At 53.2% G+C, this 18,049-nt stretch overlaps 1 protein-coding gene and 1 pseudogene across 1 annotated transcript; one reads left to right on the top strand and one right to left on the bottom strand.

The window, feature by feature from the left end:
• Positions 1-2,777: 2,777 nt before the first annotated feature.
• LOC133752799 (small ribosomal subunit protein eS7-like) lies at positions 2,778-5,629 on the bottom strand (annotated as a pseudogene).
• TFE3 (transcription factor binding to IGHM enhancer 3) lies at positions 5,500-17,361 on the top strand. The gene is given in 11 exon segments (XM_062183409.1): positions 5,500-5,743; positions 7,939-7,978; positions 7,981-8,054; positions 9,068-9,371; positions 10,044-10,289; positions 10,369-10,473; positions 12,925-13,042; positions 13,672-13,728; positions 13,874-13,949; positions 15,028-15,175; positions 15,552-17,361. Coding segments are annotated over 11 exon segments (1,728 nt in total). The 5' UTR covers positions 5,500-5,627; the 3' UTR covers positions 15,996-17,361.
• The last annotated feature ends 688 nt before the right edge of the window (positions 17,362-18,049 follow it).

The following is an 18,049-nucleotide window of genomic DNA, read 5'->3' on the forward strand; positions in this document are numbered from 1 at the left end:
TGCTTCTCCTTCTCTCTCTGTGTAACTCTGACTTTCAAATAAATAAATACATCTTTTTTTTTTTGATAGAGTTACAGACAGTGAGAGGGAGAGACAGAGAGAAAGGTCTTCCTTCCATTGGTTCATCCCCAAATGGCCGCTACGGCCAGAGCTATGCCGATCCGAAGTCAGGAGCCAGTGCTTCTTCCTGGTCTCCCACGCAGGTGCAGGCACCCAAGCACCTGGGCCATCCTCCACTGCCTTCCCAGGCCACAGCAGAGAGCTGGACTGGAAGAGACGCAACCGGGACTAGAACCCGGCGCCCATATGGGGTTCCGGCGCTGAAGGCGGAGGATTAACCAAGTGAGCCACGGAGCCGGCCCCTAAATAAATACATCTTTAAAATAACTAAATAAATTCATCTTTAAAGAAAAGAGAGGAGTATTGATCAAGTTGAGAGGAAGAGATTACAAAAAGAGAACCTGAGAAAGACGAGGCAGGCATATTGTGCAGCCTATGTGATAGGGAAGCACTTGTCTCACTTGTCATAGAGACATTTGAGATGTGTGTATAAAGCTGGTGTTTGTAGGAAGAGGGTGTGTGACAGGATAATTGATCTGTAGATCTAATGCTTTAAATATTTGCTCCCAGTCTGTTGCAAGTCTTTTCACTTTGTTTGTGGCATCTTTCATCACACTGTAATTTTCTATTTTGATGTGGAATGGAGAGACTATAGAGCATAGTGGGGGTGGGGGTGGGGGTGGGGATGGAGGAGGAGTGCCTGGCTTCAAAGCCCAGGTTTGATGATCTGCAGTGACCTCAGTTGGGGAAGTGACTTCAGCTTGCTGTACTTTGGTCTCCTGATTTATAGGTTGTATCTCAAATAGAACCTTCTTCAGAGGTCTGTTGTCAGGCTGAAGTGAATTAATGCAAATAAAATGCCAAGGATGACCAATAACTGTTGTTTATTATTTTTTTATATCTTTTGCCTTTTCTTTGGTGTTTTGCTTCTTCTCTGCCCAAAACCTTAAAATGCTTTTCAAAAACATTTTGTTCCAACAGTTTTATAGCTTTGCTTTTTTATGTTTACATTTTTTACCCAGACTGGAATTAATTTTTCTGAATTGCAAAATAAGCATCTAATCCCTCCCCAAAAAGATAGTGATTTGTCCCCAAGCCACTTTTTTAAAAGATTTATTTGTTTATTTGAAAAGCAAAGTTGCAGAGAGGAAGAGGCAGAGAAATGGAGAACGAGAGAGAGTGAGAGAGAGACAGAGAGAGGTCTTCCATCTGCTGCTTCACTCCCCAAAAGGCCACAACGGCCAGAGCTGGGCTGATCCAAAGCCAGGAGCCAGGAGTTTTTCTGGGTCTCCCACACGCGGATGCAGGGGCCCAGGACTTGAGCCATCACCCACCACTTTCCCAGGCCATAGCAGAGAGCTGAACTGAAAGTGGAGCAGCTGGGACTCGAACCGGCAACCATATGAGATACAAGCACTGTAGGTGGTGGCTTTACCCGCTAAGCCACAGCACAGCCCCTCCCCCTCGGCCCTTTTTTCATAGTGCTTCTCTCTCCCAGTGAACTGAAATATAATTTTTACTAATACTAATTCCCATAAATACTCAGGTTGACATTTGGATTTCTGTTCCTTTTTAATTGAAAGGCAAAGAGAGATAGAGATAGAGATAGAGATAGAGATAGAGATAGAGATAGAGATAGAGATAGAGATAGAGATAGAGATAGATAGAGATAGAGATAGATAGAGATAGAGATAGAGAGAGATAGAGATAGAGATAGAATCTTCAGTCTGGTAATTCATTCTCTCAAATGCCTGCAATAGCCAGGGCTGTGCTGGGCTGAAGCCAGGAGCCCAGAACTCAATCCGGGTCTCCCAGGTGTGTGGCGGAGACCCTGCTTCCTCCCAGGATGTGCAGTAGCAGGAAGCTGGATGCAAGAGAAGAGCCAGGACTTCAACCCAAGCACCCCAATGTGGGATGCAGATGTTACAAACTGCCAAACACCTACTCTCAGTTTTTAAAACATTCTTTTTTTAAAAATGTCATTTGCTTCATTTTTTGAAAGGCAGAGAAAAAAAAAGAGGCACACAGAAATGTCCTATCCATTGGTTCATTCTCCAAAGGCTCAAAACAGCTGGAGCTGGGCTAGGCTGAAGTCAGAATCCAGGAACTCAATCCAGGTTTCTCACATGAGTCGTAGGAACCCAAGTATTTGTGCCATCACTGCTGCCTCCCACAGTGCACAATAGCAGGAAGCTTGAATTTGAAGTGGAGTTGGGACTAGGACACAGGCATTCCAATTGGGGAGGTGGGCATCTTAATCACAGACCAAGCCCCACCTGGATATACTTTTTTAAAAAAAGATTTATTTATTTGAAAGAGTTACAAACAGAGAGAAGGAAAGGCAGCGAGAGAGAGGTCTTCCATCAGCTGGTTCACTTCCCAATTGGCCACAACAGCTGGAGCTGAGCAGATCCGAAGACAGGAGCCCAGGAGCTTCTTCCTGGTCTCCCATGTGGGTTCAGGGGCCCAAGCACTTGGGCCATCTTCTACTGCCTTCCCAGGCCATAGCAGAGAGCCAGATCGGAAGTGGAGCAGTCGGGACTCGAACCGGTACCCATATGGGATGCCGTATGAGACCTTCAGGCCAGGGTGTTAACCCACTGTGCCACAGCGCCAGCTCCAGATGTGGGCATCTTAACCTCTGTGCCAAATAAATGCCTACTCATGGGGAAAAAAAATTTTTTTTTCGTGAACCATACTTTATTTAGTCATTTTTTTTACAACTGAAACTCTGGGAATTCAAAATTAAAACCCTTACCTGTGAACGTCTTATAGACACCAGAGAACGTTTCCACTTTATGTTCCCCATTATTCTGCTCTGCTTTGTCCAGATGAACCTTTATGAGCTGACTGCCATCCAGTGTCCCATGGATTCTCTTGCCCACGATTTCACTTGGGAAGACCAGATCTTCAAGGATCGCAATGTGCACGGCTGTCAGAGTGCGGCTCCCAGGGTGCTTTTGCTTACTTTTCATTTTGTTTTTCTGAGTTGGTTTAGGCGGAATTCTCCTCTGGGCAATAAAGACAACATGCTTCCCACGAAACACTTTCTCCAACTCATGTGCTAGCTGGACTTGAATTTATTGGAAATATTTTAGTTGAGGAATGGGAACAAAGATGATGATAACTTTTCTTTATTTTTTTAAAGATTTATTTATGTATTTGAAAGTCAGTTACACAGAGAAGAAGAGGTAGAGAGAGAGAGAGAGGTCTTTATCCATTGGTTCACTCCCCAATTTGCCGCAACAGCCAGAGCTGTGCCAATCCAAAGCTAGAAGCCAGGAGCTTCTTCTGGGTCTCTCTCACTGGTGCAGGGGCCCAAGGACTTGGACCATCTTCCACTGCTTTCCCAGGCCATAGCAGAGAGGTAGATTGGAAGGAGAGCAGCTGGGACTCAAACTGGCGCCCATATGGGATGCCGACACTGCAGGCAGTGGCTTTACCCGCTACGCCACAGCACTGGCCCCGATGATAGCTTTTCAGCCACCACCAACTTGGATTTCCTTGGTAGCTGTGATGTCCAGCTCCCCTAACTGAACCTTGAGGTCTGAGTTCACCTCCAACCTGGGGAGTGCCTGGGAGAGGCCCAGCTCAAACTCATTCCACTTCTCACCTTTTTTTTTTTTTTAATTTGACAGGCAGAGTTAGACAGTGAGAGAGAGAGATAGGAAAGGTCTTCCTTCCTTTGGTTCATCCCCCAAATGGCTGCCACGGCTAGAGCTATGCCGATCCAAATCCAGGAGCCAGGTACTTCCTCATGGTTTCCCACACGGGCACAGGCGCCCAAGCACCTCGGCCATCCTCCACTGCCCTCCCAGGCCACAGCAGAGAGCTGGACTGGAAGAGGAGCAACCGGGACTAGAACCCAGTGCCCATATGGGATGCCGGCGCCGCAGGCAGAGAATTAACCAAGTGAGCCACGGTGCCGGTCCCTCACCCTTGGGTTTGACATGGGTTCTCTTGGTTCAGTATCAATATCAACTGAGGAACAGCTGGGGGGGGGGGACTTGTTTGAGAGGCAGAGAGTAAATTAGTAATTCTCACACATTTAAAGCACCGTCAGAATGTTAACATCGGTTTACAAGTTCCATTTTGGAATTTTGATTGGAATGTACTCATTTTTTAAAGGTCAGTTTGGGCAAGAACTGTCATCTTTATTACATGGAGGTTGTATGTGCACGCATAGATCGGCTTGTTTATCAAGCCAATGGACAGATCTGGGAAATAAAAGTGCTAGCCACAAGAAGGTGCAAGGCAAACAGAAGCCCAGTGAAGTTTCCGCAGGCCCAGCTGAAGAAAGAAAGGTTGGGTGTACAAGGTGTTTTGCAAGCTATGTGCACCTGAAAATATGAACAGGAGCTTCCACTGCGTGTAACACCAATGGTAGTCGGAGGGGCTTAGTACACGTTGGATGAACGAACAAATGAGCTAAACAGTTTCTGGAGAGCTTCTTATATGCCAAGCAACCTGCTAGTGTTTTTCATGATTTATCACTAATCCCAGCAACCCTGCCAGACAGGGGGTATGAACCCCTTGACAAGAGCCAGAAAAGCTAAGGCTGGCAGAGGGGCTCCTTATGATCCCAGAAGTCAATCACCGACGGGACCAGATCTAAATCCCATCCATCTATCCATGCATCCATCCATCTGTCAAGGATTTATTAAGCATCTACTGTGTGGCACAACGACCATAGTACAACAACCGCTCGAGATGCCGTGCAAAGGCGAAAGGCTCCCTAGAAGCCCAGATGGGCGGCTGGACTGAAAGTGCTGAAAGGGCGGAGTTTCTGACTCGCACCTCCAGGGAATGTCGCTGCCTCTGTCTCATAGTTATGGCTTTGGCCAGGGAGCAAGGCAAGATCCAGGCTGGAGCGCTGTCTAGGGCGCAAATTATTACAAATATTGGCCGGGAGGGAGCGCACTTCCACAGCCATAAACTTGACCTAGACACCCTTTAGGCACCGACCGGTCACCAGCGCGCAGGCGCGGGGCAGTCGAGGAGCAGCTTAACGTTGTGCGGGGAGGTGGAATAATTTGAGAGGAGGGGGAGTGGCTCAGAAAGTGACGTAAGCAGGAGGTGTGGCTTAATCAAATTACATTTTGCCTATTTGCTCCTGCCACTGAAGGCGGGGCCTAGGTGCTCCCTTCTCGGAATGAGGCTGGGCCAAATGTAGTTTTCCCTTCGCGTAGGAGGCGTGGCTTAGGGTGGGCCTTCGAACCGCACTCAGAGATAGGCCGCCTCACTAGGAGGTGTGGCCCGATGAGCCGTCCATCGCCTGTGTGGTCACTTCCTGTGGAGTTTCCCCAGCCCCGGGAGGAGGGGGAAGAGGACGAGGGGGAGGAGGGCGGTCGTCCGGGGTTAGGTTGGGGGGTGTCGGTCCGTTCAGGGCGGGGGATGACTCACGGCCCATCCCATCTCTCCGACGCCGCCCGCCCGCGCAGAACTGGCTCCATGGCTTAGCAGAGGAGGAGGCGGTGGCGAGCGGGGGGGAAGGGGACTCTTATTTTGTTAGGGGGACCGGGCCGAGGCCCGACCGGCCTGGCAGGGCTCGCCCGGGACCGGGCGTCATGTCTCATGCGGCCGAGCCAGCTCGGGACGGCGTAGAGGCCAGCGCGGAGGGCCCCCGAGCCGTGTTCGTGCTATTGGAGGAGCGCAGGCCAGCCGACTCGGCCCAGCTGCTCAGGTGCGGGGCCGCCTGGGGCCGGGAGTGCAGACTGGGGTCTGATCTGGGGGCAGCGGGAACTCCAGACTAGGATTCTAGGCCCTTGGCCTAGCCCTTGAGGACATCGGGGTACCCGTCTTGGTTCGGGGTGGGGGGGCACCTAAGGAATCCGGCAGTGGCCTGCCTGACCGAGGCTTAAAGCAGTAGTGGGAGTGCAGATTTGGGGGGCTCTTGACTGAGTCTAGAGGGTCGGATTCTGGAGTACCCAGAACCTGGTGAACTTGGGGGACTGGGATTCTGGTTATAGGATAAATTTGACGTCTTTGGGCCCGGTGTGAGGGGAATGAATTTGAGGGGACACTGTCAGCCGAGGCACTGATTTTAAGGAAATCCTGGAATCTTTTTCCTTCTGTGTTGCCGAAGGGGTCCTGGGGGGGACAGAGGTGCTGTCTTGGCAGCTTGGTGACTCCCAGTGGCTGGTAACTGTGTTTGGGACTAACATGAATCGGGTCGGTTCGGGGGTGTCTCCGATGTGCCGTGCGAATGAGTATGCGTGAACGAGCAAGAAGAGCGAAACATTCAGCAAGACTTGGGCAGAACACTCCTTTCACCTCTGCCCACCCAGCCAGCCGGGGCAGATCTCAGGGACAGTGGGAAAGCCCTCTTCCCATACTCCTTAGGGGCTTGAATGGGAAGCAGCCTGGCAGACTTGAGGGCATGGAGATGATGTTACCTCTTGGCCCAGAAAAGGCCTCAGACCTTATTTGGGAACCCAGAGGAGGGTCTTGTTGCTACTGTCACTCAGCCGGCCCTGCCCACACGCCCCTCTGCTGTTGACCTCGCCCTCCTTGTCCATCCCTCCCTTCCTGGGGAGGTGATCTTGACTCCCGTCTAGAGCTGGAGTGAGTACCGACTAGGCTGTCCCTGCCTGGGTGGGTCTTTGCTGGCCTCCTCTCATCTAGTGGGCTTTGGCGTCCCAGCCCTCCTGTCCACACCCTTGCCCACTCCCCCCCCACGCCCCTCTCTTCCAACTTCTGTGCAGGGTGTGTGTGTGTGTGTGCTCCTGGGAGGGGGGCTTTGCCTCTTCTCTGCCCTGGATTGTGCTGAGCTCAGCGGCTCCGGGAGCTTCCTCTTCCTGGGTGGTTTTAGGGCCCCATCTGAGGGTGAGGAGAGGAAGGAAGACAGATCCTTGGGGAGGGGAGAGAATTCTTGTCAAGTGAAGTCACAATCTCTGAGGGACTGAAAGTCTTGGACTGAATTCCAGGGTGCACGTGCGTGGTAGTGGCCCCCCCATGCCAGGGTCCTGGCACCCAGCGCGGAGGGCTGAGCAGGAGCCTCTCAGTATATATCAGTTCAGTGCCTTTGAACTCCTTTGTAACAGCCTGGATCACAGCAGTGGGCAGACTTGAAAGGGAGGGGCGTTTATGACTTCTTACTTTGTGTGCCAGTGGGTGTTGGCGTTGGGGGGGAGGGTTGTGTTTTGATCTCTGCAAAAAAAAAAGCAGGTGAGGGCAGGGCCGGCTCCTGTGGTGAAGAAAAGAAAAGAATGCTCTATAAAGCAGATCATCCACTCAGATCGATCCCCCTCGTGCAAACCCAGAGTGTGGAAGTCTTTGATATTTCCATTTTTATATTTGGGTGTGTGTTGGCAGCCCATGAACTCTGGCTGGGGCTGGGAAAAAACTCCTTTGGGAAGTGGTAGCTTCTTACGTAAAGCAAATCACAGACCCCGGGTTCTCTTTGGGATGCATTCAGTGTTGTGTTTACAAGGGACTGTTCTGGTTGAGGGATGCCCCCACCTGGTGTGTGTGTGTGTGTGTGTGTGTACATGCATGTGGGCTCACATTCAGCTGTCAGGAAAACAGTCGAGGGTGTGGGGGCTGGGAGGACTTTGCAGAGTCAGGGATCCTTGTGTCAAGTGAATTGGCATTCCTAACTCCTTTGCTTTTCCTCATGCCCAGGTGGTTGTCACAAGTGATTGTTAGAGTGAGGGGACTGGATCCAGGCACCCATTATTCTGACTCTTAGGGATGGGGGGTTGAGGAGGGGAGAGGGCTGGCAGATGTGGGGATTCTTGGTGGTGGTACCCAGCAGGGTGGCCAACTCTATAGGTCTCTCTCTCTCTCTCTCTCTCTCTGTCGGAGGGAGCTGAGGAGAAGAGAATGAAGTATTCATACAATCATTGACCCTCACCCCTGCCTACCCCCCACCCTCAGCTTGAACTCTCTGCTTCCGGAATCCGGAATTGTTGCTGACATATCGAGTTAGAAAACATCCTCGATCCTGATAGCTTCTACGAACTCAAAAGCCAACCCCTACCCCTCCGCTCCAGGTATGACTCCGCCCCCCAACCCCCCCCCCCCCCCATTCCTCAGCCTTGCTTCCCCCCAGTGCCAGCCCAACCCTTTCTCCCACCAGCCTGCATTTTCCAGATGACAAAATTAGAGGCCACAAAGAGCCCTGCCACACCGGATAGCAAGTGGCCAAGCTAGGTGGGCCTTCCGGACCTCCACTGCCTCCCTCCACTCCACCTGCAGAGCCATTCATATACAAATATGCCAGCCAGCCTGGAGTCTCCCCACACAGGATGTGGTCTGCTTAAAGGCACCCCAAGGTGGGCGGAGCCACAGCCCCAGCCCCTGCTCAGCCCCCTCCCACACTCTGAGAACCCACCACTCTCAGCCCATGAGGATCCCCCTATGGGTCTCTTCTCCCTTTTTCTCTCTCCCACTCCACGCTCCCCCCCCCCCAGATCGGAAGTCTAAATGTGCTGAGTCATCGGCCTGGGCTCTAAGAGAGGGGAGGGGACCTGGAAGAGGGGGCCGGAAGGGAGGATTGTGAAATCTCTGAGATTTTCAAGACTGCCTAGCTCCCGGGACCAGAGGCTCAGGCAGGGGGAGGAAGTCTGGCCTGGGGCTGCCCCTCTAACCTGGCCCCTCCCCACTCCCCCCCCCCACCACTATCACCAGGAGCTCACAGAGCATCTCCAACCCCAAGTTGGGTTTAGGAGCCCTTGGCATTTACCTTCTCCTCCAGGGCCTCAGTTCTGCTGCTGCACACCTCGAAATGGAGCACATCCCCTCTGGCAGGGCACATCCCCTCTGGCATCATCACTTGACATGGGAACAGGCTCACATCTAGGCTCCACCACGAGGTCTGAGCGCTAACATTCTTCCACGGACCTGTGACCTCTGACTGCCAGGACCCGATCCAGTGCCCAGGTCTCCCCCATCAGACTATGACCCCCTGAGGGCTGCAGCCAGGCTTGGGTCCTGCATCCACCCCACCTTAAGCTTGGGACAAGACTTTTAGCTTACATGTGGCCCCGTATTTCCCATTCCACAGCCTCCCAATATCACTTCAGGCTACACCAGCCACCCCAGCGACACTCTCTGCGTCGTCTTCTACAGGGGGCTCCAGGACCCCTGCCATGTCGTCGGCTTCTTCGTCTCGGGTGTTGCTGCGACAGCAGCTAATGCGGGCCCAGGCACAGGAGCAAGAGCGGCGTGAGCGTCGGGAACAGGCTGCAGCCACTCCCTTCCCCAGCCCTGCACCTGCCTCTCCTGCCATCTCCGTGGTTGGCGTCTCTGCTGGGGGCCACACATTGGGCCGTCCGCCTCCTGCTCAGGTGCCCAGGGAGGTGCTCAAGGTAAGGTGAGATCCAGAGGCCCGGGACCCACTCCTTGTGACTGCTGAGCAATCCTTGGAGCTTGGAGGGGGGCGGCCCTGGGGGGTCTTGGTAAGCTTTTGAGCAAAGTCTCAAGGACGTTTAAGGAAGGTCTCTGATTCTGTTTAAATTATCTTTTCGTGTCCTGTGCATTTAGGATTCTTGAGTTATTGTTGGGGAGCTGTAAGAGGTTCTTGGGGGCCCCAAGGATGCCTTGGTGGACCATGGGGGCTTTTAAGTACCCTGGGGGCCCTGGGTCTGTAGGATGAGCTTCCTGTGTGCATGTGATACATTAAAAGTTCTTCTGCCCTTGCAGTGTTGGGAGAAAGCAGATAGGGTGCCTAGGCCTGTCAGGTGGAATCAGAATACGGGGAGCTAAGGGGCAGTGCCAGGGTGTTCCAGAAACTGCAAGGAAGGGATCCTGTCAATCATAGGTGGACCTTGGGGGCTGTGAAGGAGTTCTGAGATTTTTGAGAAAGGGTATCTGGGCCCAAAGAGGGACTCTCACAAGTACTTGGGGGGGGGGTTCATATTTTGTACCCAGTTTGTCTCCCAGAACCCAAGAGCAGATGGGTTAGGAAGCTCAGAGTCAGCCCTGAGCCTTGCTTTCCTTTGTCGTCTCCCCTCTCCTGCCCGTCCCCCTTCATCACACAGGTACAGACCCACCTGGAGAACCCGACGCGCTACCACCTGCAGCAGGCGCGCCGGCAGCAGGTAAAGCAGTACCTGTCCACCACACTTGGGCCCAAGCTGGCGTCCCAGGCCCTCACCCCACCGCCGGGGCCTGCGAGTGCTCAGCCGCTCCCTGCTCCTGAGGCTGCCCATGCTACCGGCCCCACAGGCAGTGCTCCCAACAGCCCCATGGCGCTGCTCACCATTGGGTCCAACTCAGAAAAGGAGGTAAGAGGCTGCAGACAGTGCTCCTGTGCCCTGCTCCCAAATTCGTCCAAGCCTATAGCACATTTGCTTCTGCCCCCAGATCGATGATGTCATTGATGAGATCATCAGCCTAGAGTCCAGCTACAATGACGAGATGCTCAGCTATCTGCCGGGAGGTACTGCAGGGCTGCAGCTCCCCAGCACGGTACGTCCTGGGATGGGGGATTTCCCTTTATCACTAAGACTGCACCTGCAGTAGCTGTAGATGGATGAGGCCCTTGTGCATTTTACTAGAATGGAGAGGGAGTCCTTGCGATGAGAATGGGACATACCCATACTCTTGGGCCTTGTGTTGGACTAGATCAAGAGGTGAGCCTGTAGACATTATCATTATTGTTGTTATTATCAGTAAGCAGGCCAAGTTTAATGGAGAGAGTCCACCTGACAGACCAGGTAGACATCTTAGGAAAGAACTGAGAACCCAGTCTGTATTCAGACTGGAGTTGTTTTTTTTTTGTTTTTTTTTTTTGTTTTTTTTTTTTTTGACAGGCAGAGTGGATAGTGAGAGAGAAAGACAGAGAGAAAGGTCTTCCTTTTTGCCGTTGCTTCACCCTCCAATGGCCGCTGCAGCCGGAGCATCTTGCTGATCCGAAGCCAGGAGCCAGGTGCTTCTCCTGGTCTCCCATGCGGGTGCAGGGCCCAAGAACCTGGGCCATCCTCCACTGCCTTCCCGGGCCATAGCAGAGAGCTGGCCTGGAAGAGGGGCAACCGGGACAGAATCCGGTGCCCCAACCGGGACTAGAACCCGGTGTGCCGGAGCCGCAAGGCGGAGGATTAGCCTGTTAAGCCATGGCGCCGGCCAGACTGGAGTTTTTATGGATGTGGAAATAGCCTTTTATTTTTTTCTTCTCCCCTCCCTTTCTGGGATATGGCGAGGTGGAGGGCTTTCTGGGCATGGAATTCCTGAAATTCCTCCCAGAACTTTATCATGGACCTCATAGCCCCCTTGATGTAGGACAGGGAAGATGCAGCCTTGTAGACTTTGATGTACGTGGTGTGGGGAATGCATGGTGATGTTAGGCATATCAAGGCACTTGGGCTTTGCTTGGGAAGTACCAAGACTTGGGAATCTTTTTAGCAATTTAAACGTACAATGAAATTCAGGTCATTGGGACATACCCAGACCATGTTGCAATTGGAACACACCAAAAGTCTCCAAAGTTGGTATGGATTATAGTAAGTGGTTGAACCTCCTAGTGACTGGAGTATCCCAAGTCTCTTGGAGTGAAGTGGGCCAAGAGGATGTGTCCTTGTAGAGTGGCCAAAACATCCTAGAGCAAGGGATTGTAATGTTTCTAGAACATTCCAGGAATCTTATAATTTGCTCTGGAACGTACAAGCTGCCTATAGCTTTCCTTTTTATCCAACTTACAAAGAGGATAGCAACATCTATATAAATGGTACTAATTTCTGGAAGTTTCTGTTGAGTTGGACACAGAAATTGAGACATTGTCTTAGATCAGCAGGCTGGAGGGGGTTTCAAGAGATGCAGACTCTTCAAGAGGTGGGACTTGGATGTACTTAAGAGATTCCATGTACTGGCCGGCGCCGTGGCTTAACAGGCTAATCCTCCGCCTTGCGGCGCCGGCACACCGGGTTCTAGTCCCGGTTGGGGCGCCAGATTCTATCCCGGTTGCCCCTCTTCCAGGCCAGCTCTCTGCTATGGCCTGGGAAGGCAGTGGAGGATGGCCCAAGTGCTTGGGCCCTGTACCTGCAAGGGAGACCAGGAGAAGCACCTGGCTCCTGGCTTCGGATCAGCGAGATGCGCCGGCCGCAGCGGCCATTGGAGGGTGAACCAATGGCAAAAAGGAAGACCTTTCTCTCTGTCTTTCTCTCTCACTATCCACTCTGCCTGTCAAAAAAAAAAAAAAAAGAGAGCGATTCCATGTATTATGGTAGAGTATATCCAGGATAGTGTGAAGAAAAGGAAAGAAAAACCTGAGGCTGGCATAAAAGCAGGCTGAGTTGAATACTTAGTGAGGAAGAACACTGAGCAGGAAACCTCTGGAGTCAGCACCTCAGTGCGTGGCAGCAGGAGACCGTGGTGCCTAGCTGGTGTGACTTTATCAGAGCAAAAGACTGGAGATTAGGTTGGAACTCTCCAGCAGCCAGATTTTGGGTAGAATGTTGCCATGACAATTTACCAAGGTCTGAGAAAGGTTGGGTTGGAGCGCTCCAAGAATGCTGGATTGGAATGTGGTGCGGGGAGGAGCTAACGGACTGGAATGTCACATCGGAGCCGACAGTGACCTGAGAAGAGTGGTTTTCCAGTATTTGTTCCCAGAGGCAGCCTTGGAGTTGGAAGAGGGGCATCGGAGGTCACTGCGAAATTTTTTATTTTGTCGGCGTGGGGGGGGGGGGAGGCTGCAGGATGAGCAGGCCAGGCAGGCTGCAGTCCCCCTGCAAAGCTCTGCCCTCTGGGTTGCGTGTGAAGTCACCTTGAAGGCCAAGGAAGCGTGCTTCCTTGGCTGACTCAGCCAAGCCTTGCCTTAGAGGGCCCCATCTTCGGCTTGCGTGCAGGGTCAGGAGCCTTGTTCTGAGGAAGAATGGTGCCAGGGGTCTGTCTCAACCATTTCTCTGCCCTCCCTGCCCTCAGCTGCCCGTGTCAGGGAATCTGCTTGATGTGTACAGTAGTCAGGGTGTGGCCACGCCAGCCATCACTGTCAGCAACTCGTGTCCAGCAGAGCTGCCCAACATCAAGCGGGAGATCTCTGGTAAGTGCCAGGGTATTGGCCCTGTACCCTCATCTGGATCCCCGGGTGAACCCTGTGCCTAGCAGCTCTGGAACGGAGCCTGATCTGGGGGCATTCAGAGCACGAAGGAGTACGAGCTGTTTGCCGTCTTTTTCCGTATGGCCCCTGGCCTGCTTTTACCCTGCTGCCTCTCGCGTTCTCTCCTCTTGGGTTGAACCATGGCTTTGTAAACAACTGGGAGGCAGGCATTGTGGTACACGCCTTCCTTTGGATCCAGCTCTCTGCTAATGCACCTGGGAGGCAGCAGGTAATGGCCCAAGTACTTGGGTTCCTGCTACCCGTGTGTGGGAGACCCAGATGGAGTTCCTGGCTCCTGGCTTTGGCCTGGCCCCATCCCAGGATGTTGCAGGCATTTAGGGGAATGAACCAGTAGATGGAAAATTTCTCTCTCTCTCTCTCTCTCCTCTCCCCCCGTTCCCCTCCCCTCTGTCACTCCACCTTTCAAATAAATAAATACATTTTTAAAGAATCGTAAAAACAGAAACACTTTCTTTAAAAAGTCACTTCTCCTGCCTCTGCCCAGCACCCCTACCCCTGGGCTGTTGTCTTCCATGGCTGTAGAGGCCCTGACCACTGCTGTTCTCTTCTAGAGACCGAGGCAAAGGCCCTGTTGAAGGAACGGCAGAAGAAAGATAATCACAATCTGAGTAAGCCAGAGACCTTGTGCGCTTGCCCTGCCTTGCTGCGTGCCCTGGCCCCTGCCTGCAATAACCCCACAGCCTCTCCTTTGTCCCTCCTTCACCCATTGACCGCTCTTTCCCACTCTTTCTTTCTCTCCTCCCACCTCTGAAGTCGAACGTCGCAGGCGATTCAACATTAACGACAGGATCAAGGAACTGGGCACCCTCATCCCCAAGTCCAGTGATCCGTGAGTCTGGCTTGGGAATCCAGGGCCAGTGGGAGATGGGGTGGGCACCAGGCTTTCTTGCCCACGTAGTTCTCCTCTGGCCCTTTCTCAGCCTGAGCACGGTCATAGACCCCCGCTATGCACCCTGGGATGGCCTGTGTGCCCCATCTGCTCCCTGTAGGACATGTGCCCCCCAGTTTGCTGCTAGTGCAATACTCCCTTTATTCTTCCATGACTTACTTGTTGAGCCTCTGCCTCTGTGCCAGGGATCAGAGGGCATGAAACCCGCAAAGATCCCTGACCTCATGGACCTGCTGTTTTAGTGGGGGCAGACAGACAGCAGGCCAGATAAGTAAGTCAGAGGCTTAGGATGGACCCCTTGGAAGAGAATGAAGAGTGAAAGGAAGATGGGGGTATGTTGGGGAGGGTGACAGTCTGGAGTGAGGCACGTGGGGACAGGGCAGGCTGCGACTGACCAGGCATAATAGGGCCTAAAAGGCAAGGCAGGCAGCCACATGGGGGTCTAGGGGAGCAAGTTCAAGGTGCAGGGCACAGCTGAAAAAGAGGCCAAGAGACAGGAATGGCTGTCCATGTCCTAGGAGCACTAGAGGCCAGTGTGACTGTCGTGAGCTGAACCAGAGAGACCCGAGTTCAAGAAGGGGCTTCCAGGGCTCAGGGTGTGATGGGGCACTGTTGGAAGATTCCAGATAGAGGGTTTTCCTCTGAGCGTTCTCTACCTTCTGTGTGCCCCCACCTCAAGTTCTAGGCCTGTGCTGTGGTGCTCTTTCTGCCTGAGTGTGCTGCCATTCCCCTTAGCCCCAGAGAGACTCCCCTTACGAGTGGACTTCAGAATGTTCGCAGAAAAATGGAATTAGGCGATATGTTTGTCTTGGTGCAAAAAAATGTTGAAACCCACGCATATGAGGTCGCCTCAATAATAAGGAGCTCATGGATAACACATGTCGTGACAGAACTATGCATGGATTTCAATTTTTTTTTTTGTATCAAAATAATCGTTATCTTTTCATGCCACTTTCCACCAACTTTTTGAAGTCCCCTTATGCAGCGCTTTGTCATTCCTCCCCATCGGGCCCCACAGGGAGATGCGCTGGAACAAAGGCACCATCCTGAAGGCCTCTGTGGACTACATCCGCAAGCTGCAGAAGGAGCAGCAACGCTCCAAAGACCTAGAGAGCCGGCAACGATCCCTGGAACAGGCTAACCGTAGCCTGCAGCTCCGAATTCAGGTCTGGAAGGAAGAGACAGTGGCAGGGGGTGGGGTGGGGGCAGGGGTTGCTGCAAGGAGAGGCAGAGGGAAAACAGGCCAGGGTTTCCCCTCCCGGCGTGGCGTGGCATGGCATGTCCCCGGTCTTCGCCACTCACATGGTGATGATCACGGTTATGATAACGGAGATTCCTAACCTCGACAAGGAGGATAAAGAATATTACCTGGTGCGCTTTGTACTGAGTCTAGGCCATGCACTGTAACAAGAGCTTTTGATTCATTCGCTCATTTAATCTTCACAACAACTCTGGGAGACAGGGCCTATTGTTATACCCATTTTACAGATTGGGACTCTGAGGCTCAGAGATGTTAAGTGACTTGCCCTTGCTCTTTTGCAGGAGCTGGAACTGCAGGCTCAGATCCATGGTCTCCCGGTGCCTCCCACCCCAGGGCTGCTCTCCCTGGCCACAACTTCGGCCTCTGACAGCCTCAAGCCAGAGCAGCTGGACATTGAGGAGGAAAGCAGGCCAGGCGCAGCAACGTTCCATGTAGGGGGGGGACCGGCCCAGAGTGCCCCCCCCCAGCAGCCCCCGGCACCACCCTCGGACGCACTTCTGGACCTGCAGTTTCCCAGTGACCACTTGGGAGACCTGGGGGACCCCTTCCACCTAGGGCTGGAGGACATTCTGATGGAGGAGGAGGAAGGGGTGGTGGGAGGACTGTCAGGGGGTGCCCTGTCCCCACTGCGGGCTGCCTCTGACCCCCTGCTCTCCTCAGTATCCCCTGCTGTCTCCAAGGCCAGCAGCCGCCGCAGCAGCTTCAGCATGGAGGAGGAGTCCTGATCAGGCCTCACCCCTCCCCTGGGCCTTCCCCGCCCAGGAAAGGAGGACAAGTCTGGATGAGGCCCTGCCTTTTCCCCCACCCTCCCGTGAGACTGCCCTGCCCAGGTGTACTGGGGGGAGAGGAGATGTGATCAGGCAAGGAGGAGGAGGAGTCAGATGAGGCTCCTCCCCTTCCCCAAAGGCCCAGCTCAGTGCAGGTATTTCAGAGGGAGAAGGCACCCCAAAGTGGTGAGGTCAGGGCCTGTGCCCTGCGGATCACAGCCTCGCCCCTGCCGCCGTGGGACCTGCTCTTGCCCAAGTGAAGGAAGGAAGCAGGATGAGGGCCTGCCCTGTACCCTGGGGACCGTCCTAGCTCGATCTCCCAGGAAAAGAAGGTGTCAGGATGGTGCTCCATCCCTTCTCAGCAAACCGCCAGTCTAGTCCAGGCTACCAGGGAAGAGGAGTCAAAATGATGGAGGTCCCACTGCCGGGGGCTACAGCCCTGCGCCTTCCCCTTGAATCCTGCCCTGCTCAGGCAAGGAACAGAAGTGAGACTGAGACATGGCCCCTTTGCCTAGGAACTCGGTATTGGCCTTCTAGGAATGGAGGCGCTAGGCCCCTTCCCTTTCCTGTAGTAACAGCCCAGCGCAGGCATTTCAGGTGTAGAGGACCCCGCGTGGAGGTCACAGCCGCCGTGCCCTTGGCCCATCAGCAGCATCCCACCCAAGCATTCCACGCTGCAGGGAAGAGCGGGTACTTAAGCTCCCCTGCCTGAACCTGGGACCAAGCCCACCTAGCTTAGGAGGGCTCTGAGCCGACCTTGCTCTAGAGGAAGGGGACAAGATATTGCAATCATACGGGTTGACTTTGCAGACCGAGGTGGGGAGTGAGACTCGGGCCCCGACCCTTGGGCAGACTCCTGCCTTCTTCCTCGCAGCAGTGTGAGGAGGGGATGGGGGATAGCGGGGACTGAGGCCAGGCATCCAGAATCGGGACTTCAGGGCATAGAGGGACACGATGAAGGAAGGGGACATTTCTGCAAGATCCACAGCCCAGGAAAAGGGTGGAAACCTCTTCCACCGAGGCAGAGCCCTGGAGCGTGGGTCACAAAAGCATATTGTTTCCCCTCATTTTTTTTAACTCCCCTATTCCGAAACTAGGTTACCCCCAGCCTCTGGGCCCCACCCCATTCTCCATGGGGAGGGAATCCCTCCATTTGAGATATCCAGAGACACTCCCCACCCACTGCCCACCCCTCCCACCACTTACACCCAAGGCTGTCGGCTTTGGATTGCTGGGGCCAGGCCCCAGGGAGGGTGTGCTGAGGGGTCTGTAGGTTTGGGATCAAAATAATAAATGCTAGGCGTGTTTGATGCGCTTTTAACTTTGGCAAAGAGTCTCCTGTCCTCGTTTGTGACGGTGCAGTGAACATGACCCGTGTAGGCCACAAAGGCTGAAGGTTCTTGGAAGAAACAGATTGGAGAGGGATGGATGAGAGGTTGGAGATGGGAAGCGAGGCGGCAGGAAATCAACCTCCAAACAAAGGCTATTGGCCTTGCAAAAGACCTGCCAGGCCCCATTCGAACTGCTGCCATTTGTTTCACTTGATTTGTTTCTCTTAGGAATGTTGGTCAGAATGTGCTGTTTCTCCTTCCCATTTCCTGCTTGAAGAAGCCTGGTGGCAGAATTTAAGTAACTCTTCTGAAGGTGGGCAGCCTGAAATACTGAACAGTCAAGTTTGGCGAGTGACGACTCCAGATTGAAAACATCACTGAGGGCAGAGTGGGAGAGGAGATTTCTGATTAAAAAAAAAAAGTTTATTTTTATCTACTTGAAAGGCAGAGTGCCAGAGAGAAAGGGAGAGAGAGATACCTTCCTTCCACTTATTCACTCCCCAAATGGCCCCAACAGCCAGGACTGGGCCAGACTGAAGCCAGGAGCCAGGAGCTCCATCTGGGTCTCCCACTTGAGTTGCAGGGGCCCAAGCACTTGGACCATCTTCCACTGCTTTTTCAGGTGCACTAGCAGGGAGCTGGATTGGAAGTGGAATCCAGTATGGGATGCCTGGGTTATAG

Source organism: Lepus europaeus, chromosome X, assembly GCF_033115175.1.
Source record: "Lepus europaeus isolate LE1 chromosome X, mLepTim1.pri, whole genome shotgun sequence".
NCBI lineage: Eukaryota > Metazoa > Chordata > Mammalia > Lagomorpha > Leporidae > Lepus > Lepus europaeus.